This window comes from Anguilla rostrata, chromosome 3 (assembly GCF_018555375.3).
Source record: "Anguilla rostrata isolate EN2019 chromosome 3, ASM1855537v3, whole genome shotgun sequence".
Taxonomy (NCBI): Eukaryota; Metazoa; Chordata; class Actinopteri; order Anguilliformes; family Anguillidae; genus Anguilla; species Anguilla rostrata.
The window spans coordinates 60,454,350-60,481,297 of NC_057935.1; the positions used below are offsets into that span (position 1 = coordinate 60,454,350).

A 26,948-nucleotide genomic window follows, 5' to 3' on the forward strand; every position below is an offset into this window, starting at 1 on the left:
TTGTCTAGAAAAGGAGGAGCTAGCAGGTGAAGGATTGAGTTACAGAATGAGAATGAATGAAATGCAGCGGTATAGTACCTCCCAGTGGCTATAATCCAATATTGTATTTCATCCCCCCACATTCAATAAATGTCAATTGTATACTGCTTTTTTAATTTAAATTTTTTTTTTGAATGACAGACTGAATGGTGATTTAACAAACTGAAAAATTCTGCTGCTGAGCTTCGCTAAAATGAATGCATACCATATCAATAGATGATTATAAAGTATAATAAGAATCAATATCAGGCTTTCAGATAGATGTGGGATAGAAATAGCCCTGAATTATTTGACTTTATTTTGTATTTGTTGTTATACAAGTAACCTATAGCAAGAAATATGACATAACGATCAGGTGTGAAAGTGGCGTGCTGACTTGAATCTATTTAACGTCTAAATTGACAACGAAAGCTGCTTTTGTTTGTTTCTTAACACCCAGGTAGGCTTTTACAAAGCAAATAGTCTCTACCATACAGACCAAACTGGTGTGTGCTTATTATAAATACCTATGACCAGGTGGGTATTTCTTTTCCATTATTCACTTGGAGCATCCAGAAGATGATACTATGTCAACACAACAAACAAATTAGCTGAACACATTTAACATCAAACACTGAACTAATTTAAAAAGTCAGACATGTTGATGGGTACAATTCATTTATTTCCCAAATATTAAACACCAATTAAAATGCCTAAAGTCTCCCAAGAGGCATACTTCATGTTGATGTGTCCCATGACCCCCTTAGGTATCTACACTCTTGTTTTCTCTTTAGATGTCATTTTGTAAACAACAGCAAAAAAGCATGTTGTTTGTTAAACCAACTCAGAGGCGGTATATTTGTAACAGGTGTTACATTTATACAGATAGGGGCATAATGTTATTTCAGTCACCTAGCAAATAATTCCCAGTATAATTGAAAATAATACTAACGTTTTCAGATGACTGCTTAAAATCATGTATGATTTGCTTTATAATAAATACAAATAGTAGTTTATATCCATTATAAACATTACTTCTGGAACAGATTTTTACTCACCTTGGTCAAAAACAGTTTTTAGAAGTATTTCCCACTAAAGTTGTCCATTCTTTTGGCACATGTTAGAAGACGGAATTGCGTGTCTACAAACCTGAAATGGCTACTGTAGCAGCAGTGTACAAAAAGTTATTGGGCCTCATTCACAAAACTTTTCTTAAATTATTCTTACTTTTGTTCTGCCGTGCGATGGTCTTACTGCAGTGTACCATTGGTCCCCTCGTATTAAAATGTTTTTGTGAAAAAACAATATGAGATCCATGACACATGTGCAGATCTTTGTTTTTTGTGCATATCCCAGGCGTATGAGAGGATGAATACTAGCTGTTTGTAAATTTTATGTGTAATCCTGCTCATGTGATTTGCATAAGGAAACGGCCTTGAGCAAATACAGATAATAATAAAAATATGAATGCCGAAATGTCCTTGGAAGCGTTCTTTCATGCAGTTTACAATCAAATGTGATCGTACACGTTTCATGAATGAGGCCCATTGACATGTATGATGCATTACATTTCATTTATATTTAATTTTTTCCCACTAGTTTCAGTTGAAACAAACACAGTTGTTATAGTCTTGGCTCTCTCACTATTAATTAACCACCAGGAGTAAGGGACATTCCTGCGTGTACAGCAGAGGATCTCTCTGTTCTTTTCAACACTAACTGCAAATTCCTGTAACCAGATCAGATTTAATTTCTTTGAGAGTAATGAGTGATGAACGTTGAGACAAAAAAAAAAAAAAATACAGCATCAAGTATAGTGGCCTTTTGTGTAATCAGGTTTTGTGGTGGATCCTGTTTTCTGGCGGAAATAGTTGGAACAGCAGAAATGGCACTGAATACCAGGGTGTTGATTATTGGTCTTTTTAAGTGGAGATTTGCACTTTGGAAGACACACCTGTGGATTTACAAAAGACAATGTGGATAAACAAAGAAATACTGACTGCATGTTTGCATATGAGCATTAACACAGCCAGCGGAGGTTTCCCCTGGTCCACTGTGTAGTAATCTGCGGCTCCGCTAGCCTCTCTTATGCTAGCAACTTGGCCCCATGGCCCAGGTGTGCTAGCAGCATGAGCCAGGTGCGCTGGAGAGTCCCCCAGACCCATTAGGCAATGCTCTGCAGGAGACCCCGTAGCTAACAGCTGGACCCCGCTAATCCAGCCTCGCATCAGGGGTCATTCTGGCCTTTCTAGCGGACTGGGGAGTCATTGACATTTTAATACGTTACAAACTACTGGTAAACTTCTTCCATGAATTACTCAAACTGGACATGACATTTTCTGGGTGGGACCATAAATGTGACCTGTACAAATAATTTGAAAACTGGACATTCAGGTTGAATTTGGTCAACAACTCAACAAAACGCACATGTGCACTTTATTTAAAAACTAGGAAGCCGCAGTATTGATCAGAACAGGCTATCCAGCTAGCTTTAGTGCTGTTTTTCCTGTTAAACATTACATGTGGCTGCCTTAATTTGCAAGTACAAAAACTGGAAGCGTTGCAATCTAGCGCAGAGCTAAAAATAGGCCCAAAACCTGGACCAATGTCAGCATATTCTCAGGCCCAATTGGGTTTGGCCAGGGTGCAGAGCTCTACGCTGGCATGAACAGGTACATTTACGGGCAGACACAAATCTGAAATGGATATATTTCCTGCTGTGTGTGGCATGTGTCAATGTCTGTGAATGAGGTCTGGCAGGTGGCCACAGTCAGATGACACAGTTGGTGAATGAGTAATAGTGGCTGAGGTTGAGTTTATTGGATTTGAGGATTCTTTCTAATAAATGATAATTAATGGTGAACTTTGTGCCGGGAGGTGTAAGTGTGGAGCATGGAACTGTAGAAGTGTGCTACAGTATAGATAAATAGAAAGGCAAACAAAAATAAAATATTAAACAATGCAATACAACTGAGTTTGGGGGCATACTGCAACCAGGGCCGGTTTTAGCCTGCTATATTAGGGTGGGCTGGTAGAAATAATAGGAGTGCAACGTGGGTGGCGGCACTAGGGTTGGTGTCACCCAGTATGGTCGCGGGTGGGGGGGGGGGGGGTGGGTGCTGTTGGATGCTGTCTTAACATATGATTGGGTAAGCAAGACGCACCCCTGCCCATAGCCACTGTCAGCCGTGACTGCAATGTGACCAACTGAAATATATACTGCAAACAGAATAATGGTAAATTAACCGCAAATACTAAATGAGGATTCTACATAAAGGATTCAATAAAGACAACTAACTGACAAATGTCAAGCACTGATATATAAGTTACATATACAATATACAGTACATATAGTTTATACACATACACACACATATTATATATGTATATATATATTGTATATATATACACTGATCAGCCACAACATTAAAACCACCAACCTAATATTGTGTAGATCCCCCTCGTGCCGCCAAAACAGCTCTGACCCCTCGAGGCCTCTGGTATATTTGGATTTCTGTATATATTAGTATCTACTGTAAATTTATATCTGATTGTGTTACTTTGTTGTCTTTGATGCTGCAACAGTGCAAATTCCCCCCAGGGATCAATAAAGTACACTACTACTTCTACTACTACTTATGACATTATTGGTTTTTATTAGATAAAAAATTTAAAATGGATTACATTATTGGGAGTTATTACACTATTGGTAGTTTATTACATGATTATTCTTCCATACAGATGTACTGCATGATACAATTAAACAATTAACATCCTATCATGCTATGTGGGATGTATAAAAATGCTGAGTAGGCCCAGTTGACCTGGATTTTGTATCAAGATGCCAAGAGAAATGGATCTGAGTGACTTTGACAGAAGGTTCATTATTGGAGCATGGATAGCAGGTATTTCAGTCACAAAGAGTGACTAAAGTGATTCTGCATTTAGATCTATGGGAAAGACAACAGTAAATAGGATCGGAAATTGTGGTCAAAAGCTCACATTCGATGACTGTGATACTTGTGCACTTGTACAATATGTAAGGAAAAACAGAAGAGCAACTCTACCTTAGATGACTGAGAATGTCAATGCAGAACATTAACATTACATTACATTACATTACAGGCATTTAGCAGACGCTCTTATCCAGAGCGACTTACACAACTTTTACATAGCATTTTACATTGTATCCATTTATACAGCTGGATATATACTGAAGCAATTACGGTTAAGTACCTTGCTCAAGGGTACAATGGCAGTGTCCTTACCCGGGAATCGAACCTGCGACCTTTCGGTTACAAGCCCAGTTCCTTACCCACTGTGCTCCACTCCGTCCTTAACAGACTGTGTCAGCAAGAACAGTCAGTCAACAGTTACATAGAGAGGGATATAATAGTAGGGTTTCAGCGCATAAACCCCTCATTACAAAGACAAATGCACATTTGAGAGTTCAGCGGTGCAAAAAGTCATCCTTCACCATAATCTCGAGTGCATTTGTGGCATACACCAAGAGAATGGTACAGGCCAGAAGGCTTGATCCCTACAGTGAGGGGGTCCGGTGGCTCTGTTGTGCTGTGGGGGGCATTTTCCTGGCATGGTTTGGGTCCACTTGTCCCCTTAGAGGGAAGGGTTACAGAAAATCAATACAAAGTTATTCTGAGTGATCCCCTTTATCTGATGATGAAACATTTCTATCCTGATAGGATTGATGGTTTGCTGAGCATGAAAATTATGTGAAGCATATGCTATGGCATTCGGAGTCACCAGATCTCAACACAATTGAACACCTGTGGGAGATTTTAGACAGCATTCTGACCACCATCATAAAAACATCAAATGAGGGTATATCTTTTGGAAAAATGGTGTTCTACCCCAGTGGAGTTCCAGAGACTTGTAGAATCGATGACAAGGTGCATTTAAACTGTTCTGGTGGCCCAACACCTAACTAAGACACTTTATTTTCTTTTAATTTGTCACTTGTCATATATATGTTATTATCCATGCCAACATGGAAATAAGAAGCATGGCATTTCCTATTAGCGGCAGTGACATTACTTGAAAGCAAACAATTTAACAGCTAGTATAAACATACTTGAAGTTCAACACAATCCCTGTGTAAATATTAAATGATTTACTCATGTTTTGTTCTTGACACTGAAAATAAAGAACAGTCAAAGGGGAAAGCAAGGGGAAAGCAAGTATGGTAAGTGAAAAGTACGTAGTGCTTTGTTGCTTGCCTTGCTTCCTGGAATATGGATGTCTGTGTACAAAGAGGGTAATGTCAATATACAGGAAAGGTGCGTCACATCAGCAGGTAACTTATTGTGCTGAATTGTCGGCAGGTATACTTCTCTGAATTTGGGTTTTGGTGAAACCTTCATGGTGCTGGGCTTTTGTACAGTGGGAAACCACAGTTCTGTGTCGGTCATTGTCATGCTGAGCTACTGTGCTCAGGGTATGATGAGTTGCACCCAGGGCACTGCAAGCATGCTGGGAGCATGGGAAGGGCAAGATTCAAAGTTCTGGGAGGGTGAGTGATCCCCAGGCTAATGAAATGGGGCCAACAGGAAGGGTATACTGCTCAACAACTGTGCTGCTGGTGATTCCTCCATGGATATTGTTCCAACCAGAAGTGGATCTGAAGATCCTGGATCAGGTACAGTACATGTTAGTGAGGCGGAGTAGGGTCTCGTTGAAGAAGCTGACAGACACAGTAGGATGGAGCATTATGTCTTCCTTCCCACGTACGCAGATGGATCTAAAGGCCCCTGCTCACGGCACATGCTTGCAGCGTTTGCTGTGCCTGTTTTCAAGGTGGCAGTGAGCAGGTGGGTGTCCGATCACATGGCCGTTTACACAGCTGAGCTGTTAGCGATACTGCTGCTATTAGAACGGGTAGTGGAAGTGAGGCCTGATAGAGCAGTAATACGCACTGACTGATGCTCAGCGCTGATTTCAGCAGCAGGCCTCACTTCCACTACCCGTGTGGTGTATGAAATACTACAGAAGATATACCAAGCGCAGCAGGGAGGGATGCAGGTGAAATTTGTATGGGTGTCGGCCCATGTAGGGATTAAGGGGAGTGAAGGAGCAGATCACCTGACCCCGGGAAGAGCAGTCCCAGACATGGAGGTCCCTCTGAGTAAGGGCCGATGCAAAAGGGATAATTAAAGCAAATATTAAGAGAAAATGGCAGAAGGAATGGGATGGGGAGAGTAAGGGACAGCATTTATATGCTACACAGAGGGTGGTGGGGAAGGGAATGACTATGAGTAGAACTAGAAGGGAGGAGTTAATAATTTCAAGAGATTGGGTCTCACTGTTCAAGTTGAATGGGACACTGAATAGGAAAGCACCCAACAGGGAATTGTGATGGCTGGCAGGAATGGGAAGCAGAGACTCGTGTTTTATTGCACTGCAAAAAAATATCAGAGGGAGAGAAGAAAGATGATGGAAGGCCAGGGGAACATAGAAGCTATGGGATGTGATTTATACATTATTGATAATCGGTTCAGACCAGCCTCGAATCGGGAACGCCCCTGCGATTGTCGGGAAGGGCGAATCGGACCCAAAATCGACCCAATTATCCTCTAGTGTGGGGCCAGCATTAGGTTCACTACTTTGTAAGCCAGCAGGGAACCAGGTTTACAAGTGGATATTCCAGCTCCAAACAGAAGAAAAGACACAGGGCTGATCAGTAGGATTTAGGTCCTGTTAAGTGCATAGAAGGGGTTATTAGGTGACAGGCATTCATAAGTACATAAAGCAATTGTTAGCACGGGTGGTGAGTTTAATTGTTATAGCATTTGGGGCGGAAGGAGGGCATATCCTTAGGAACAAACTCCAGCCCAGTAGGTGGTGGTAATGCACCAAAAGCTGGTGTGAAAACTGACAATAAAAACAAAGAAGTAGTTCTGTGTCGGAAACGGACATAGTTACAGTATGTGCACCGAGGTTCTAGTCCAGGCCTTAGAGTATATAATAGGCAGCGACGCCAGTATAAACCTATGGGGCGCACATCAGACATGCTCAGTTGTGTCCATATTACATACTATAAGGTTGTATCCTTGGTCACATGCCTAAATCACATGTACAACGAAGACAGCGCAGACTTAGGCTAAAACCAAGGGGCCAGCTTTCGGTCACCTTAGAGCATGGATACTCAAATCTGGACCTCGAATCCAAATTCAGCCCTGGTTTCTTTTCCCCCTTGGTAATGAACAAAGCAAGCAGTGCTACTGATTGGCCAGTAGCCAATCAGTAGCACTCTATTCACACCTGACTTCCAGGTAAAGGGAGGGTGGAAAACCAGAAGTTCTTGAACCTTGAGGGCCATGATTTGAGTAACAGGGCCTTAGAGTATAGCTCAGCACCTGATGTAATGTCGCCCCCTGCTGATATATTTGGTTTTCACTCAAAAAGCAAGTTTTCCCATTGGGCTCCATTCATTTTTGACAGCAAAAATAAAATACTTCCACTCATATATTGATGTTAACTCATTACACTAGAAATAACAATCACTTATTATTTTTCTGAGGTAAAATAATTTTTTCCTATCACACTGACAAAGATATGAATTTTTATATTATTATTTATTATATTATTATACTGATCTCCTAGTTGGAGATCAGTATGATGTAATGCGCAGGGTTCGGAGAGAGAAGCCAAAGCATTTATAAGGAGAGTTCATGGCAGAAAGTTAAGAAAACAGCAAAAATGCCATCGAGATGAAAAAACAAATTAATTTTAATTAAACAACATTTGGACATGTCATTATTGCATCATTCAGTTCTTAATAATAGTTTGATTAAAGATCATTTATTTATATCCATGTTCAAATTTGTATCATATAAATTGGATTATTCTTCAACTGTTTCAAATCAGTTGTATAAGCTTCACATTGAGGACAGATTAACTTTATGTCCAATAAAATATATTAAAACGATTGTGATTAAGCTGAAGATCATGGAATAATTTGGTGATCCTTGATAATGAAGATTAAAATTAGGCAGAAAGAAAAACTGCATTAGCCCAATTGCATTTCTGATGCTGTTTGCTGTCATAATTACAGTTCTGCCAGAAGTTGCCTATGACGAAAACTAAATTAACAAAATAAATAATTAATTCTTTAATTCATTTGTACTGCCAGCACCCCACAGGATTAAAGCCTATAGGCTAAGGTTTAAACGTGTCCCCATCGCATGCTGCTAACTGCACCACTAGAATAGGTGTTATCCTAGCTACTAATGGAAATAACGAGTAAAGAAAATAACCCAGAGGGGAAACTAATATGCACAGGCACAACAGTGACAGACAGACTGTCCAGCGGTGGAGGTGCGTAACATGAAATAAAGAGAATGAGCCTTTTCCTCCATCCCAACCCGTCAGACTAAACCAGCACTTACAGGCTCAGCTGATTTTAGTGCACGGAAGCAAAGATAATCCAAGGGTGAGTCATGTTTACAAAAAAAAACATTTAAGGAATCACACTAATCTGTGATGAAAACAAACAATGCTATTATGGCCTTCTGAACCTAACAAAACAATTGAAGAAATGAAAAAAATGCACCCACACCCTACAGTTTCCATGCTTATCTGAACTCACAACAATGGTTGCAGTGATGTGTTTATTCGTTTCCATTAATATCTGTCATTCCCCTGTCACACACAGGAGTTTCCCATTTCACTGCTCCACATGCACGAATACTGTTCTGTGCGCTCATTTCACAGCTTTTATTTATGGAACTAAATAAATGCAACACGATCTAGAGCCAGAGTTCAATCCTCCTCCAGCCTTTCACTGTAACCCACCAAGGGACAGCAAACCGCTTGAGTGTTACAGGTAGTGCTTACCCTTGAAGCAAGGGGCAGAATAGCCCCTAGGGTTCAGTGTGATGTTGAAGCAGTCTACCCTCTCTTCTAGGTTAGAAAGACTTTATTCTATTTATGCCAATTTCATGGACATTATCACTAAAGGGGGATGGGATATGTTGCACTTTCCCCTTTGACTGTTCTTTATTTTCAGTGTCAAGAACAAAACATGAGTAAATCATTTAATATTTACACAGGGATTGTGTTGAACTTCAAATCCCAGGTATATGTGTTGCTAAGTTTTCTCTTATTTAAAAACTACACTACATGATCAAAAGTATATGTACACCTGACATCCAACATCTCATCCAAAACTATGGGCATTAATATGGAGTTGGTCTACCTGTTGCGACTAATACAACCTCCACTTTTCTGGGAAGACTTTATAATAGATGTTGGAGCATTGCTGCAGGATTTTGCTGTATACATTCTTTCTAGTGAAATTTCACAGCTTTTGATGGCACTACTTCTAATTAATTCAGTAAAAAGTGAAAATTGTTACAATTCTGCCAGTTCTTCCCTATTCAGACCATGTTCCATAAGTGAAATTCAGCTGTGATGACTAGAACAGTTTGAAGTGATGATGCAAAGGGAGCATGTAGTCAGTGGCACCGCGTCAGCTGTAAATGTATCGACCCCTGGCAGTGCATCTTCAACAGCTGCAGAAATTCCTTCGGCATAGCATGCATTCGACGGCTTGGTCCAACATTGTCATAGTAGTGGTGAGTCACTGGGTGCTGGAAAAGGTCCAACTCAAAGGGCCAAAAGCCATAGAGGTGTACACTGTCACACAGTTCCATGGCCACGCTCGCCAGCATTAACCCAGTGGTGAGACGAAGCTCCTCAAGTCCTCGGTGCTTCCAGTACTGGAAGAGTTCCAGCAGGTATTCAGGATTGAAGAAAACTACCTTCTGGTTGGGGCGCATCTTCTGTACCACCTTGTGAACTTTGAAAGATATGTCGGTACAGGTGGTGTAGGCAAAGGCAGGCATAAGGAGGGGTGCATCTCCGTATGCAGACACCCGCTCTACCAAGGGCTGGGGGCGCTTCTGCAGGTCTGGATAGCTGCAGAGAAAGAGGAAACGATAGAAGATGCGAGACAGGTGTATTTGGAACACAGGGCTGATTAGTAAGATGTTGGAGCGTAAGTCTTCTGTTGCTCCAGTACTGCTCTACTAAATCCCCAGGAACACGCTTTTAAGAATGCACTTAGCATACATTTGTTCGGTGGAGCCACAGAAATGGATTTTGCTGGTTCGAGAGTAGGCTAGCCAGCTATTGAAGCTAAACATTTTTTTTTTTTGCATTAGGCCTCAATATGTTTTCTCTTCCCATTCCCTTCCCTGTTACTGTTGGCCAGGGGCACTGAAGGGACCTCCTGTAAAAGGATAACTCTGCTAATTTTCATTTTTTCAGTATAGTCATCATATCCTATGAAAAGATTAAAACCATTATTTTTCATTGACCAACTGTTAATGTATGTTTCCTACAAACAATTATTTCTCCGTCTAGCCAACACCGATAGGCCGGAAGTCACAGAGCTCCATTGTTGTCCAAGAAAGTGTTGAAACAAATCAAAGAGAGAAACTGTTGCTCTCGTCAGCATAATTCAGAATTATGAAGAACCTGGTCTTTGTACTTTGTACTGAAACAACTAATTACTTCAGTGCACAGCTAAAATGAATGGCTTTCATGGTTGAATGCTAAATGGGGTAAGAAAATGTACTGACACCCGCCGACCCCACCAGCCCACCCAATAGCCCTCTTCCCCTGCCCCTCCCCATCAATCCCCACTCCCCAAATATAATTTCACCTTTATACACTCACACACATGCGTACGTTCAAGTACATTAATATTTACATATTGTATCATATAATCAAAACTCGAGAACACGACTTGAGTGCCTCTCATTTGTCATTGGTACTAACAATCTCTTGCCGTGTCAACGTGTAAAGTTCATGTTATTGTTTTTGTTCTGTATCTGTTTTTGCTGCGAACATCTTGTGCTTATATGCCCATGTTTTGAATAGTTCATTTAGCATTTTTTTCAGTTATGGCCCAATTGAAATCGCTGTTAAGAGCAACCATCTCTTTCTGTATGAGGCCCAGTGGTCTGATCTGGTTTCATTAAAAGGCCGCACAAGTTATTTTTCTGCCCGCTCTTCTTTGAAACTGTATTTTTTATAGTCAGGCTTCAATTGTAGACTTCCAAATCAAAATTTTCTCATGCTAGCAAGTGAGCACGCCAGTTTTTGGTTAACAGTTCCAAACCAACAACAGTGTAGATGTTGGTTATTTTCACCAGCTATTGCACAGTGTACTTTTTATTTAATGAATATATAGAAATATTTAAGGAATATCCCTCCGATCCCTCCGTTCTGCTACCTCAGGACGCCTAGCACCTCCCCCTCTTCGCACCTGCACTTCCAGAACACATCTCCTGTCTGTTCTGGCCCCACGATGGTGGAATGACCTCCCTGTGGAGGTCAGAACAGCTGAGACACTGACCCATTTCAAACGACGACTGAAGACTCACCTCTTCAGGCTGCACCTCTCCCCATCCCTCCCTACCCCCCTGTAAATGACTGTAAGCTTAGGGTTGTAACTAGGCAGCTGTTTCGTAGGTGACTTAGGTGCATTAACGGTCTTAACTACTACTTGTATTTTTTCCACAGATTGCGTTGTTGCCGTTCTCGTTGTTAGTGTTAATCAGTTTAACCTTCAGGGTCCAAGTTGAACTATGCGGTTGTTCCCTGCACTTGGACCAGTATTTCTCTCTAGGGGTTTCGTCATACTTGTTCCTGGTTATGGTTATACACTTTGTTGTACGTCGCTCTGGATAAGAGCGTCTGCCAAATGCCTGTAATGTAATGTAATGTAATGTGGCTCGATAAGAAGTTCAGTTTTAAACCCAACATTGACAGTAAACAAGCTTAAAAAAAACAAACTCATTTTTTCCCCCATTTTCTCCCTCATTTGGAATGCCTTATGCTGCAATCTCCACAGCAGATGCAGGAGAATGCTTCATTTCTCACCACAACCAGTAAGCCAAGATTATACACATGAATCATAGGAATGCCCTTCATATGCAGCTTTAGCATGGCAGAATGCTGGCACCTATTGCGGATGGAACCATTCCAATCCCTGGGCGTTGCTACCACCAGTTACCGGTAAGTCGGTAAGCAGGTCCAGGAAGTTCTGTGGAAGTTCTGTGGAATGTGCTTTGACAGTAGTGATTAAAGATGCCACTGATGATGTCTACAGTGCTTTTAGATTCAAGGATTGTGTTTATCTGTGCTCTGCCCTGCTTAACCCAAATGAAAGAACCACTATTAAAAAATTCTAATTGTCTTTGTTAATGCTCAATTTGCTTTTGAGGTCGTTTCTGCTTGCAGCTATATTTCATCATATTGTATGACGTTTCAGCTTATCAAGGCCATGGATATATTTGAAGATTGCTGTAGGAATAACACAAATTCTTATTTTCTGTATCAAAGGTTATCAAAATTTTGCTGAGTAAAAGTTGACCTACCCAACTCGAATTTGGCTGGGGTTGATTGTGACCAGGCTGGTCTTCACTCCAACATCTCTGCTGTTGTTGATGGGAGCCATATTCAACCTATAAGACAAGAATACTGATAATGCTTATGTGATACAGCAAGATTGACCTCAGAGGCCTGCGTATTGCAGGATTAAGTTTTGAAACACAGTCAGGATGGCAGAGTGCACAGGTATCTGTTTCAGTCAAATTCTTACATTGTTGCCTGTGAAGAATGTCTAATGGTACAGGAAATGTCAAAAAACAATTCTCCATGCGTGAGAATTGCGTACTGTTAAGACTTAAAGTTCTTAACATTTTTGACATAACATAGTTGACGTAAGTGCCATCAACATGATGGAGGTGTCACCAAGTGACACAAAAGTCCTAACAATATAACAATATCCCAGCAAGCAGTATGTGATGGATCAAGGATTACTGTTGGTTTGTTGTTGAACAGTGGCGCAATGACAGAGCTTTGTCTGTCTGTACTCAAAGTGCTGTGAGGCAGGCCGCAGCACAGATGACTCCTGAGGTCCTGCTCACCCTCCCATTCTGATAACCAGGCAGAGCCCCTAGGTGAAGCTCTCTTGCACTAAGCTCAGGAAACAGAGGCTCCACATACACCTGGTGTCCTCAGGCGACTTGTATTAAAGATTATATCCAGACAAGGTTCAACCACATTGAATTTACATTTGGTAGTCAGATGCGGATTGAAATCCCATTGCTATTTTGTGTGTAAAAATGCAAAACCCTGACAACCCACTTCCTGTTTTGTACTGCCTCTGGGAGAGGATATATGGTAGCTGCTTCCAAAATAGCAAGTTTGTAGGGCATCTTTCAGTTTCTTACTTAAGGGAAGATTCCATATTTGGCAGACAATGTACAAGAGAATACAGTGATAAGATTGTTTAATAGCAGTGACCCCGGTTACAGCCATAGCAAAAATAGTTTGATTTTATCAGCCAGTGTATCATGGATAGATGAAGTGCACAAGTCACTTTGAATGTTTACCTACCTCAAATGCTAGTCTCAAACTACTATGAAACTGTAATGTTGGGCTCAAAATGTTGTAGTTTGGAAGTGCTTTCCTTGATAATACCATCAAAGTTATATGATGGTCATATTGACAGGCTTAATTACACCAGTAAAGATCAATAGAGCAGATAAAAGTATTTGAATCCAAAACAAACAAGTATTTGATCCAGGTCTGATAGTTACAGGGAATTATCATTTTGCATTGACAATTCATTTATGCTTTCATTTTAGTGTCTTTGAGGTACAACGCAAACAATGTCCTTGTGATTTAGTTACTATTTTATAGTTAGTGTTTACTGACTTACATATCAAGACAGACGTACAAGTCTCTCTTGACTGTACACCCATTTATGAACATGTTTTATAATTTTTTCATGACTTACTGCCGTAAATACATTGAACTAAAATATTTTCTCATTGCGGACTGTGATTATCCTTCTACTATGAGGAAGCACTCCCGTAGCATAGCTACTCCAGGAAGGATTTAAAAGTACAAAACTGGAGTGACTTTGTGGTGTGGGGATGGCTGGTTTAAGCAGCCACACCTGCCCTGGGTCAAGCTAATTAGACCTGGCCAATTGGATAATTGGTTAAGAATTAGATAACTGGCCAGGCTAATTGGACCCAGGAACAGGAGTGGCTGCACCTGTGCGTAGTGAGGTAATCACTGCGCACAGGTTAAATCTGCCATCCCCACCCACACAAGGGAGCTTCGGTCATGACTGTGTTACATCTGCTCACTTTGGCGGTAACATCTTGCCAAACCCTCGTTAATAAAATCTGGACTGTTGGAACATCATCTCCCTGTGTCTCTGTGCTGGAGGGCCCCAAAGAAAGCCACTTCGGTGGCCTGTGGCAGGCGTGTTTGCCACAGACTTCTTTTGGCATGACTACTACTAAAGATTACTGTACATGAATTCCTAAGAGCTAAGTTTCCTAAGAACAGCATTGCGGATGAAAATGAAAATTGACTAGGAGATGTCAATGCACAGGGGACAGGTCAAAGTAAGACAGTGTGATTGTTTTGCTGTCATGTGTGCTTTAATGTTGCGCTCTATTAGAACCACTGCCAACCTGAGGACGATGTCTGCACTGTCGATTTCCGCCCCACAGCTGCTGTTCCTCAGAATCCCGCCATTTCCCACCACAGCGCAGCGCTGGAATCGACTGTCATTCCTCCATGGGGTGCTCTAGAAAGTGATTAAAACAACTGTTGACAAGGTCCATGGTGGATCAACCAAAAATACAAACATAGTAAACACGGATGTGAATTCTTGCTGTTACTTTTGATATTCCTGGGAGATATTTTTCCCCACAAAAAAGCAGTAATGAAAGTATGTCCAACTTCTGTGTTGACCTAATTTCTCAGCTGTTTAGGGAAGTATTTTCTATTTATATAAAAAATGCAACAGCAATAATGATTTCTGCTGTCTTTTAAAATAAAAAAATTAATATCAGCGATTTGTGGAAAAAATCTGCCTAGTAATTATCATAGGAGGTTTGAACCATGTGCTCTTAGCCGTTTAATGTCAATGACAAACCTTTTGTAGTACAATTGACTGTACACTCCAAAAAAGTGCCAATTTAACAGTAAAATCTGGCAACTGCATTGATAATACCATATAAATAACAATAACAATATGTACAGCATATGGTTGCAGGCTGTATAACAAATATAAATATTTACTTTACAGCTATTTACAGTTTGTAAATTTGCTATTTTCTAGACTTTTACTGTAAAATTCAGACATTTTTTACGGTGTAGATGACAAATTAGAACACACAATAATAGGGACATTATCGCATGTGCAGAATAGAATTCTGACCTTGGGGAGCATTTTGAAGATCGATTTATCCACCAGTATGTTTTTTTTTCTGTTTGTTTCATACTTTATCCTCTGCCCCTCACGAGTGTTCTGTCTGGTAAGAAACAGGCTCCCTGTTGCATTGCAGCAGGAACGTAATTCAACTCTGTTGCAAGGCAGAGAAATAATTAACAATGACATGCATTACCGAATGACATATATTCTCAGTGGCCAGTTTTCTTTTAAGTACGGATGCGTTAATGCACATAACCTTCTCCTCCAAACAGCAAATAATGTGGCTGCAACTCAATATTTAAATTCAGACATGGTGAAGAGGTTGGGTTGTTGTCTGGCAAGACAAATGATCCAAGTGACTTTGACTGTGGTATGATTGTCTATGTAGGCCCAGCATCTCAGAAACCACCCTGGGATTTTCACACGCTACCGTCTCCAGAGTTTACAGAGAATGGTGCGATAAACGAAAAGCATTCAGCGAGAAGCAGCTCTGTGGATGAAGGCACCTTGCTAATGACAGAGGTCAGGGGAGAATGGACAGGCTCATTCAAGCTAGCAAAAAGGCAACAAAATAACAGCTGTTTAAAACAGTGGTGTTTCAGAAGGGCATCTCTGAATGCGTAACAAATTAAATCTTGAAGTGGATGGGCTACAACAGCGGAAGACCACACCAGGTCCCACTCTCATCGGTTACAAGTACAGAGGGATGAGGCTACATTGGGCATGTATGTGATCACCAAAACTGAATGAGTGAACATTTCTTTTTCAAATGGATACTTCCGGTAGGTTAACTCGCCATGCCACAATTCATGCATCATCTGAAACTGGATCAACTGGAAGGGTGCCTAACGTAAACTTTTGCACATGCCACATTTATAGTTACATTTTTTCAAACTTAAATTAATTGTTAAATTAATCAAATACATAGTAATTCTGCATTAAGACTTACAAAAACATGTAGAGCTGTATATATCAAATTAAGAACTTCCAGAACTTGTGTACTGAAGAGATGTCAAAAGCACAAAACACTGAAACCAGCAGTAGGGTACCACAATTGGTAAACAAAAGGGATAAATGATTATGACTCTACTTTGGTACCTGACAAGTTGAACATGTGGACTGATGAGAAAACATGAAGTACCTGTGGCGTTCTCTTTGAGTGATATTTGATTCATGGGGACAGCTCATTAATGCCCGTACATCCTCTGTGAAAGACTTCGTGTTAATTCTAGGACAGATGAAAAGAGTATGGGAGAGAGGGAGAGGGAGAGAGAACAACCTCTTCTATTACAAGAATTAAATACCTTCATCTATCAATACATTTTATCATTAATTGTAATTTAATTAATTTTATGACATCCAGTGATCTGCAGTTCTGTGGGTAAAAACACCTTGTTAATGAGAGATGTTAGAGGAGAATGGGCAGACCTATTCAAGCTAACAGAAAGGAAAATGCTAAACAGCTGTTTACAACAATGGTGTGCAGAAGGGCATCTCTAAAAACAGGAAAGTGAGGCTACAGTGGGCACGTAATCACCAAATTGGACACTTGAAGATTGGAAAAAGGTCATCTGACCGGAAAAGTCATTCTCTTTGTAGATTAATATAACATTTCAATGCATTAAAATTTTAAGGTGCAACAACAAGCTAAAAGTTCAAGGTGGGGATTTTCTGAAGGCTGACGCTGTGTGTGTGTGTGCGCACATGCGCACAGACCATTCAACTCCATTTTCTGTTCTCATACCTTATTTTCCAAACATTGATTCGAGATTGATATAATGCTAGCTTGATATCACACAAATTACATCAACTGAACAACGCTGCTTGAAATTGTTCGCTTACTTTGACGCTGTCAGTGAAAAAATTATTTCTCTCAGTTTTGTGCATCGAAGTTTTTGGAAATCAGTCATCTCATCCCTTCAAGAATAAAAAAAACACACATTGTTATACAGTTTGTTGTAATCAGCATCGAAAGTTAAACCATTTGTATTTCTGTTTGACACTGGGCCATTGTACTGTATGCATAGCATCTACCTTGTGAAGCAGAAGGGCTTATATTTCTCATGGAGATCAGATGTATGGCAACCTGCACACAACTATATGAGATCAAGCGCACACAGAAGTGTGGAAAGTGAAAGAACTGACAAGAAACCTGACATGAGGCTCAGGGTTAGGATCCAGACGCAGAGACTGATATAGGTTTAAAAAATAAACCAACTTTACTTCAGAGGTTAAATAAATAAACAAACCACATTACTTGAGCAAACAAAAATAAAATTAAATAACAGGGCAACACAGGGGGAAACACTGGAATAATATGCACAGGGATCAGGCTCAAAACAAGTGCAAAGAGAACACCACGACCAAGCCAAAAAAAAGGAATCAACTGCACGTGGGATCACTTTTTGCAGTAAACTATGCTGATTTTTTATTTAACCAATCATCCCTGTAGTAAACACATTATTTTATTTAAATTGTATATTGACGATATCTTGGTTGGTTTTATGGGCACTGAAAATTAATTATTTGCTTTCAGAGAATACATTAATAATACCAACCTTGCATTTAAATTCACAATTGAAAATAACTGAGAAATGCATTTTAGACATCTCAGTCAATGAGGAAAGAATGAAGACACCTCCAGTTAATGTAAATAAACTGACTGAAATACTATACCGCATGCATTGAACCATCATCCAAAACAAATGCTTGACAACATCCTTTATGGACAGTGCTTCTGAAAACAGATATTGTCATGCAAACCAAATAAATGAAGAATTGTTTCCTCAATTCAGTTCAATAAGAGGTTATAACGAGAGAATTGTTACTATGGTCTAAGATAAAGCAGATAGGCAACAACTATTAGCTCCTAGCCATCAAAGGTCAAAAGAAGACAAACCTTTTATGTCTTTGAATGTAGTAATGTCTCCAAAGATGTAAAAAAAAAAAAAGAAGATTTTTAGGAAGCTTTGGAATATACTATTTTATGATCCAGCATTAGACAAATTGCAGGTGTTGCTCAAAAGATTTTGTTTTAAGACAGGCAAAAAACATAAGATGGCTGTAGTGTCCTCGATGGTCAAAGAACCCAGCAGTAATACTAACTGGCTGGTATTCAACAACTACAGGGGTGGAAAATGCACATATAGTTCCAACCGGAATGACATGAAAACATTTACAGTGTAAGCACCCTCACACAAGGAAGAAATGCAAACCAAAATAATTTATTTATCATATGATAATACAGTGTTGTTTACACGTTAAAATGTCCATGTGGGTTGATAACCAGTGAATGGGGCAAACTAAACAAAACCTGAAATTAAGAATTGCTGAACACAAGTTAACTATTAGAAATGGTAATGGATTGTGCTATTGCAAAATGTGTGCTACTGAACAAACAGGAGAGATTACGTTATGTGCAAGACAAAAAATTCTGTTTCAGGCTTGAGCATAATTGAAACATTCATCATGACACTTTATGACATCCGCAACAGTATGGATATAAAATAGAACAATAGATGACCAATTTGATGTTTTTATGAAGTCGGCACACCAGTTGAGTGCAAATTTGACCCGGTGGTGCATTATGGTCTTTGAGAATGCAGAAGAGTGCAAGACCAATGTACTAAGGAAGTCCATAACTATCTGTAAGGTTTTGCACTCATACCAATTAAAGCTGAAATAAATCTGTCTCTAATCAATTGTTTTAAAATTACTTTTGATGTGAACAAAGTAGATGCCCTAATTGACTTGTCAAAAGAAATGCACGGTAACATAAAATGCACAGGCTTGAGAAAATATCTTTAGCCTAGGTGTATGTAAACTTTTGGCCTCAACTGTACCTCTCATTTAATTGTAACATGGCGACAGGGAGATAAGCTGACTAAATCAACATTAAGATGGCACAAACATTCCCCAATCTTCTCTAAGTTTAAATTGCCCACTGCAGGTAAATCTCTTTATTTCCCACAATGACAAAGTGAAGGAATACGTATTTTAGATGTGTTTAAGGAGTTTCAGTCCAAGGACATTCCATAACTCGCAGCTGCAATTTGATATCAGCTTCTCATTTTTCACTGACTTTGCTTTGCTATGCAGGTATATGGTGTGCCATAGGGCACGGCCCTCACCTATACACCCACTACACAGGTTGTTTGACGTTGGTAAGAAAACTAGAGGAATTGTATCTTCTACGTATACCACCCAGTTGCAGACCTCATGTAGTTGAGTTTGTATGCGAAAGAGAGTTGAGCACCTCCGATGTAGATCTGCTGGGACAGAATTTGGAACATATCATCTCTTCCTCCAGGAAACCTAATCATCAACTTATTCATTTCAATTTCAGACCTGGAATCCAGGTAACAAAGGTCTATTTGGCTGGCAGAAAGTTTGGCAGCCAAAGCGTTACGGGCATTGCTTTGGCAACCTCTACATTCCCTGTCTTGGCAACAGTGGACCCTCACCTACATAAATATAATTGGAATGGAACTATCAACAGCCCAGGGCTGCGTTTCCCAGAGTTTCCTTAGTGCTACGTGCGTCGTAAGGTATACCTTAAGGTCTTCCTTTAGGTCTCGAGCTGTTTCCCAGCGTCTCTTTAGCTAAGGTATACCTTATGAAAGGTATACCTTTAAAAGGGTGGTCTGAGGCACTCGTAAGCTGTCCCTTAGCGCTGCGCTCCGCTAACCCTGTCACAGTTTTGCCTTATTATGCCAACATTTTGCTTTTCAAATCGACAGTTGTACTACAGTGCGCATCTAGTAGCACATCGGCATGCGAAAATGACAGTTTAATATTAACTTTACGAAAAGTATCAACGTTTCTGTGCATAGCACGCCATGAGAATGTTGTCGTTTTACCTGTCTATCCCCATCATGATGGTAATTAAGTATAGGGCCTATCCACGATACTAATCCAATTTGTGAAAAGAAAAAAAAAAGTTTTTTAAATTTATACTTAGTGGCGCTAACTGAGGATATGGCTTTTCTGACTGCATACCCTGTAGAAATTAGTTCATTTGTGTGCGAGTCAATGATCACACTGACTTGGAACAAACCGCCGGTTTATTAAGAATATAAAACCTGTGTGTGCGAAGCCAACGTTGAGTGAGTCTACTTGCATGACCGAACTAGAGCACGTTGACTGGCCTAGCCATAAACACACATACAGGTACGGTGGCTCATAATAAACAAATATAGCCAAATGATCTACATCCCCTTCCTTTAGCTCACACCTCCTATATAAAACAAAATAGCACTGGGTAAATATCAACATTATGGAACATTTTCCTTATCATGTTGTTTTACGATTTTCGGTAAACAACCCAATAATGATATTCTTGGTTAAACTGAAGATTATCCAACAGTAAATTAAGGTGGATGAACAAATCACTTTAACAGGTAGACCTATTCATAAGGCACCCGGTATAGAATTCATCATGATCAATTTCCACAGATGCGCTTTTGCCTTTCATCTACGATCATTTTTGCATTGCAGAGAAAAGTTTGCGGGAATCAGTGGATATGCTGCTACAGTTGCTTATATATTGTGTGACAAAAACAAATTAACATTAGACCTTTGTTTCAATAAGAACAAAATAATTCACCCATATGTAGCCTATATCCTTTTCCCTGGGCTTCCACAAAGTCCCAGACTATGGCTTATATGTCCCGATTGATGCTTTTTATTTTATCCTTTGTAGCCTATATGTACGTATTTATTGAAACTATCACAAGGTCTCGTCTTAACTGACTCTTAAAGAGATTAGCAGATGATATCTAGTAGGCATAGCTTCCTCTTCTGCAATATTAGATTGATGTAAAATGATTATGACAACACGTGTTATATTAAAACGTCATTCACAAGCCTTTACAAGTAAGACAATCGATTCGCTTGGCATAGATTGATAAACTTTTCAGCACCACAGTGAAGGGGAGCTCCAATTTACGATGTACCTTTGAGGTGTCCCTTAAGGCTACTGTTAAGGTATAGTCTGGGAAACACTCATAAAAAAGCGGTTTCCCTTTGAAAGGTATACCTTATGAGCCTTCGTAAAACGTTAAGGTACATCGAAACTCGGAAACGCAGCCCAGATCCTTGGTGTAAGGGGAGGAACAGGAACCACGTGAGGCAGCACAGATGATTACTGATGAACTGTTACATTAACAGTATATATAATTTTTTGTTTTCGCAGATACTGTATTTACAGGTAATGGGTGCCATGTGGTTGGTGGGATTTATAGGGGATGGGGTTGAGTGGGAAATTTGTTTCTAAAAGCTTCTTGTGTTTTGTATTCCATAATTTCTTTGAAAGCAATAAATATTGCACCAGCTTCAAATCGGGAACACCCCAACGATTGTCAGGAGGGATGAATCAGGGCCAAAAATCCTGTAGTGTGCCCCAGGCATTAGAATAACTGTAATGTAGGAGTCCCAAACAAACCTTTCACACATTCAAACACAATTGTTCACACCACGACTGTGTTAGGATATAGTACTGAAAATGGTGAAAGGTTGAGGTTAAAACACAAGATTTTCATTGATCGTATGCATTTTTGAGTAGCCAAGCCAACACTGTACAACTTCAACTTCCTGATGACTTGTATTTAAAAATAAAAAAACAAGTTTTTTATGCTTACATGTCAGCCAACCATAAGCAAACTCCAAATAGTATAAATAGCTGATGCATTTAGTAGAAATGTATTGTGATGGGGGTTATCAAATCTGGATTTTTTTTTTTCCTGTCCTCCCAAAATTGTTTTCTTTGATGTTACAGTACGAACTGACTAAGGAAAGCCTGTCATTTGATAAAGACAGGGCATCTGTCAGATTGCAAGCAACTAATTGACCGTTTTCATCATTTACTCTGCAGTGCTAGTATGTATATATTTTTAAACTGATTGCCCCGGGGTGAATTTCATAATATATCTGGGCAGGCACACAATTCTTATACTCCGCTAAATTCTAACGGGTTAATTCCAACGCAGAAGGCAAATTCTAGTCAATGATACAAAACAATGACACAAGGGGGTAAGATAATGATACTGCAGCAACCCTTTAAGGCTGGTTGGGTGCAGTCAGCTATTGTTTGTACGTTCTTAATCCTCAATGCCGAGAAGTGATCGCAAAATAAAGAAGTCCCTTGTTTTTGTTAGGAACCGTTATAAGCATCAGCAGCCAGATCCCTCCGTTCTGCTACCTCAGGACGCCTAGCACCTCCCCCTCTTCGCACCTGCACTTCCAGAACACGTCTCTTGTCTGTTCTGGCCCCACGATGGTGGAATGACCTCCCTGTGGAGGTCAGAACAGCTGAGACACTGACCCATTTCAAACGACGACTGAAGACTCACCTCTTCAGGCTGCACCTCTCCCCATCCCTCCCTTCCCCCCTGTAAATTACTAAACTTAGGGTTGTAACTAGGCAGCTGTTTCGTAGGTGACTTAGGTGCATTAACTGTCTTAACGACTACTTGTATTTTTTCCATAGATTGCGTTGTTGCCGTTCTCGTTGTTAGTGTTAATCAGTTTAACCATCAGGGTCTAAGTTGAACTATGCGGTTGTTCCCTGCACTTGGACCGGTACTTCTCTCTAGGGGTTTCGTCATACTTGTTCCTGGTTATGGTTATACACTTTGTTGTACGTCGCTCTGGATAAGAGCGTCTGCCAATGCCTGTAATGTAATGTAATGCATCATGGCATTACCTAAGAGTTGACGTTTGTCTATATGCTTACTCCCTCTTGTTCCTATCGGAGTCGACTCATGACGTTATGCATTATAAATAGTCTGTTTTCTCATTTACAATTATTAACGTGTTCCTCAGAAAGAGTTTGATAGACACTTCTTTTCAGTCGCTTGTCTAATTGATCTCTAGTTTATCAGTATCAACGGAGTTGGTTGTAACGGACAGGCTATCGTTTTGCCTTCCACGCAGCATCTGGAAAGATTTTTTCGCATCTGTAATGTTAACTACACTTAGAGGTTGTTATCATTTATGTTTGGCTACTTTTCATTAAGCCTCATAAAATATTTTTCTTTGAATCATATTCTCACCCTTTTTTTCAGAATACGTAGCCTACTCATGAAAAACTTAAACTCTCCGGTTTGACAAAGCCGCCATTAGCAGAATACTAGCCTGCCCGGTATTAAGGAGAAATTATGCTTAATGAACATAAAATTAACCATGATAAGAATATCTCGCTTGATTAGAATTTACAGTTTGCTTACTTCGCTCTTCACGTTTTGTGCCTGCTCTGTGCTTAACAGAATGCCTATGCGTAACTTCTTGTTCAAACGGTCCATACCTCTACTTCATTTTTCTTTGAGAATAGACTTTCCGTCTAGGAGTGACAAACACGCACGACACACAACTAGGGACCTACACATGATAAGGATATTAAAACATATTTACACTACTTGTAGGCTGTGTAATTTCTTTTTTCTTGCTATTAGGTTATTTACGCATTTATTTTATACATTAGAACAACCTTCATGCAGTGAAGCCTGCATGTCTGCATCCGCTGTTAAATTACTGTAATTATTCATAACTTACCTAACAATCCAAATTGTCCCACGCAAGACTACAAACGTGTGGACCATCATCGTAATCATCATAAGAAGAAAGCTCCATTTTAGAAGATACGCTGCCATTGACAGAAAAGTACAAGCGCAGAATTTCTTTTTTAAGTAGCAATAATAAATCTATTGGTACGGGTCAATTATTACACTATGAATGTACATCCTATCCATAGAAGCCGGAGTGAAGTCAAGAGGCGGAGATGCGTTTGCGTTGCTACAGTATAGAATAGTCCTTTGTCTGATAAGGGAATTACCCACGTAAATCGACCACAAGGACACTGAATGTGAGGGGGTGGGCTGGCGATGTCATGACGGAGCACTTCCCTCATTAAACATGTTTTTCAGGTAATGTGTCGTAACAGGCTATTTCTTTCAGGAAGGACATGGGTAATCTGCTCTTATCTTTCCATTTCGAATGTGGCTGTTTTACAATACAGGCCAAAAGTATAAGGGCACCTGTGATAAAAAAATAAAAAATTAAAAAAACTTTAGGTAGAGAAGAATTCAGTTAATGTAGGCTCATTTTTTGAATAACAAACCAAAGTACAAACATTTGTTTCTATTTTTTACTTACAATAACACAAAAAGATGATTTTTACTTAAAAATAATCTTTGACTCATCATAGCCTCATTTGACTTTAATTGCAATTAAACAAATTAGTGGAGGTCTATCCAATCATTTGGGAGGTGGGGTGGTAGAGAGGTCGAGGGGTAGTTATATTGTCTGAAATTGATCTAACTTAAGTTTAAACACATTTTTTAAACACAGCCTAATACGATTGCCCTGTAGTCTAAGTAAAATAGGTACTAAAGCTGCAAGAAATACGGCAAAAGAAAAGAGATAGGCTTTGATGTGCAGAGCCAAGTTAACATATTATGGCAGGGTTATTTCCAGTGAGAAATTGCAAAGAAGCTTAATATTTCCTGGTGTAGTGTTCAGTACACACTCAGAAGGGTCCATCCGATGGGCAGTAATGTTAACAGGAGAAGAACAGGAAGAAGACTGACAACATCTGATGAAAAATACATTTTCAACGTACAAACATGGCGAGTTACTCACACATACAAAGCACGGCCTGTAAGTCATTAATTCAAATCTACGCCTGTCATTAAAAGTATTGATATCAAAATTGCGCCAAGTTCCATTAAACAATATTGGCTATCTTAGCTCACACAAATTAAATTTGGAACTGTATTCCAAAGCAATGCTACCCAATGCTACCCAAATTGTTTAGAGTAACTTGGCCCAGACTAGTGTTATTATAGTGCTTTTTGGACTGATGTGTTGTGTTGGCCTATGCAAATTATCGATTTAACTAGTTGTGATGTTTGTTTTGGTGAATGCTTGTTAACATTTCCACCAGCCTGCAGCCAAGCACTGTCCAGACTAAGCCCTGCATGGTTCTGATGTCTACCTTGACCTCCTTTCCCAGTCACCCAACTCATACAACCCAACACATTGTCTATTGTGAAATATTGACATTACAGTATATTTATTTGGCAGATGCTTTTGTAATGAACTGTATTAGGAACTACAGTATATCTATGGTGAAACTTGTGGGTGGGGCGGAGTTTTGATGACGCGCCACACTACATATAATGGGGTATTTCGCCATTTTGTCGCTCTCTTATTCCTGTTCAAGTTATCCGACGGTGCATAACTTGCATTGATTACTTGAGAATAATAAACGGCACGACTGTGCACCATGAACCACCGTGTACTCTCTGTACTTCCGTTATCATTACCTATCTTGCTACAACTTGCTTATCTCAGTGTCAGAGCTCCAACAAAAAGTCTGTTACACTTTAATCCAAAGCGACGTACAATAAGTGCATACCAAAGGTCGTTGGAACAATAACAAAACACAGTCCGATAAGGTACAGCATTCATTAATTAACAGTTATCCATAGCAATTAACAGATTAAGTCCAGTACTCATAGTAAGGATAGGCTAGCTCAGAAAGTTATGGTTAAGTCAAACTAGGAGGCATGATGATGAGTTACAACATCAAGATAATGATGCATGCGCTATATACAGTGACAAATAAAAGGAAAAACCTGAATAAATAAGTGCAGAAACATAATGAATGCAGATGCCTCCATACAGGTGTATTTCCATTGTACAATTAAGCAGTTAACATCCTATCATGCTCTGTGGCATGTATAAAAAAAGCTGAGCAGGCCCAGATGACCTCAATTTTTTGTTAAGATGGCAAGAGGAAAAGATCTAAGAGACTTTGAAAGAGGCACGGTTGGCAGGAGCTTCAGTCACAAATACTGCTCAACTCGTTTCAATAGGAGCAGTGACTAAAGTGATGTTTGCATTTAAATCTATGGGAAAGACTTCAGTAAATAGGGTTGGACATTGTGGTTGAATATGTACATTCGATGACCATGGGGATTTCATTAGTCCGTTACTTACTCAAACACTCTATTAACACTATTAAAATTGGCGCTTTATTGGCCCTTATTGCACTCCTCCTAAAGAAAAGAAATTCCTGCCGGGACAACTCACATATTTAGATTAAATATACTAATGAATATTCAATGTAATTGTTTTGCTTTGGCGCTGAATGGATCTGCTTTAAGTATTTCTGTGCACGCATCAACATGCACAGTACATCTATCCTATTGAACGGGAGAAACAGCAAAACCCCACTTAGTACCTAAAAGCAGATCCAAACAACAGGTCAAACCTGGGGTGGTGGAGGTGCTAGATATATGCCTCTGTCACTGCTGAACTTTGATATAAAGTTGTGCACTAATTCTAGCAAACAGAGTGGAGACATGCCTAGCAAGCTAAGCCATTCTTTGCCGTTTTCAAAAAGAGAATTAATATTGTATAAGACATAGCTCACACCAAAGGTCTGTGGCCTGAAAGGTCTGTGTTCTTCCCATGACCTAAGTAAGCTACTGGTTCCCCACAAGGTTGCTGTTTGTCTTTCCTGCTTTATATTATGTACACAAACGATTGTTAGCCTCCTTCAACTGAAAGACCAGGATTACGGGCCTGACCTTTGTGACTTTGTGACATTGTGTTTAAATAAATGACACATTCAAAGAAGTGCAACAATGTCTATTCTTTC

At 39.8% G+C, this 26,948-nt stretch overlaps 1 protein-coding gene across 2 annotated transcripts; it reads right to left on the bottom strand.

Moving 5' to 3' along the window:
• Positions 1-7,746: 7,746 nt before the first annotated feature.
• Positions 7,747-24,127, bottom strand: LOC135251489 (alpha-2,8-sialyltransferase 8F-like). Of its 2 annotated transcripts, XM_064328998.1 has the most exons (7): positions 23,837-24,124; positions 17,129-17,203; positions 16,428-16,514; positions 15,293-15,437; positions 14,541-14,656; positions 12,423-12,509; positions 7,747-9,954 (listed from the first exon to the last, which is right to left on the bottom strand). In XM_064328998.1, the coding sequence occupies exons 1-7, from the start codon at positions 23,932-23,934 to the stop codon at positions 9,492-9,494; spliced, it is 1,071 nt and encodes a 356-aa protein (XP_064185068.1). In that variant the 5' UTR covers positions 23,935-24,124; the 3' UTR covers positions 7,747-9,491. The 2 variants fall into 2 exon arrangements, with proteins under 2 accessions (XP_064185068.1, XP_064185069.1); XM_064328999.1 differs by lacking the exon at positions 17,129-17,203 and having other exon boundaries at positions 23,837-24,127.
• Positions 24,128-26,948: the final 2,821 nt, after the last annotated feature.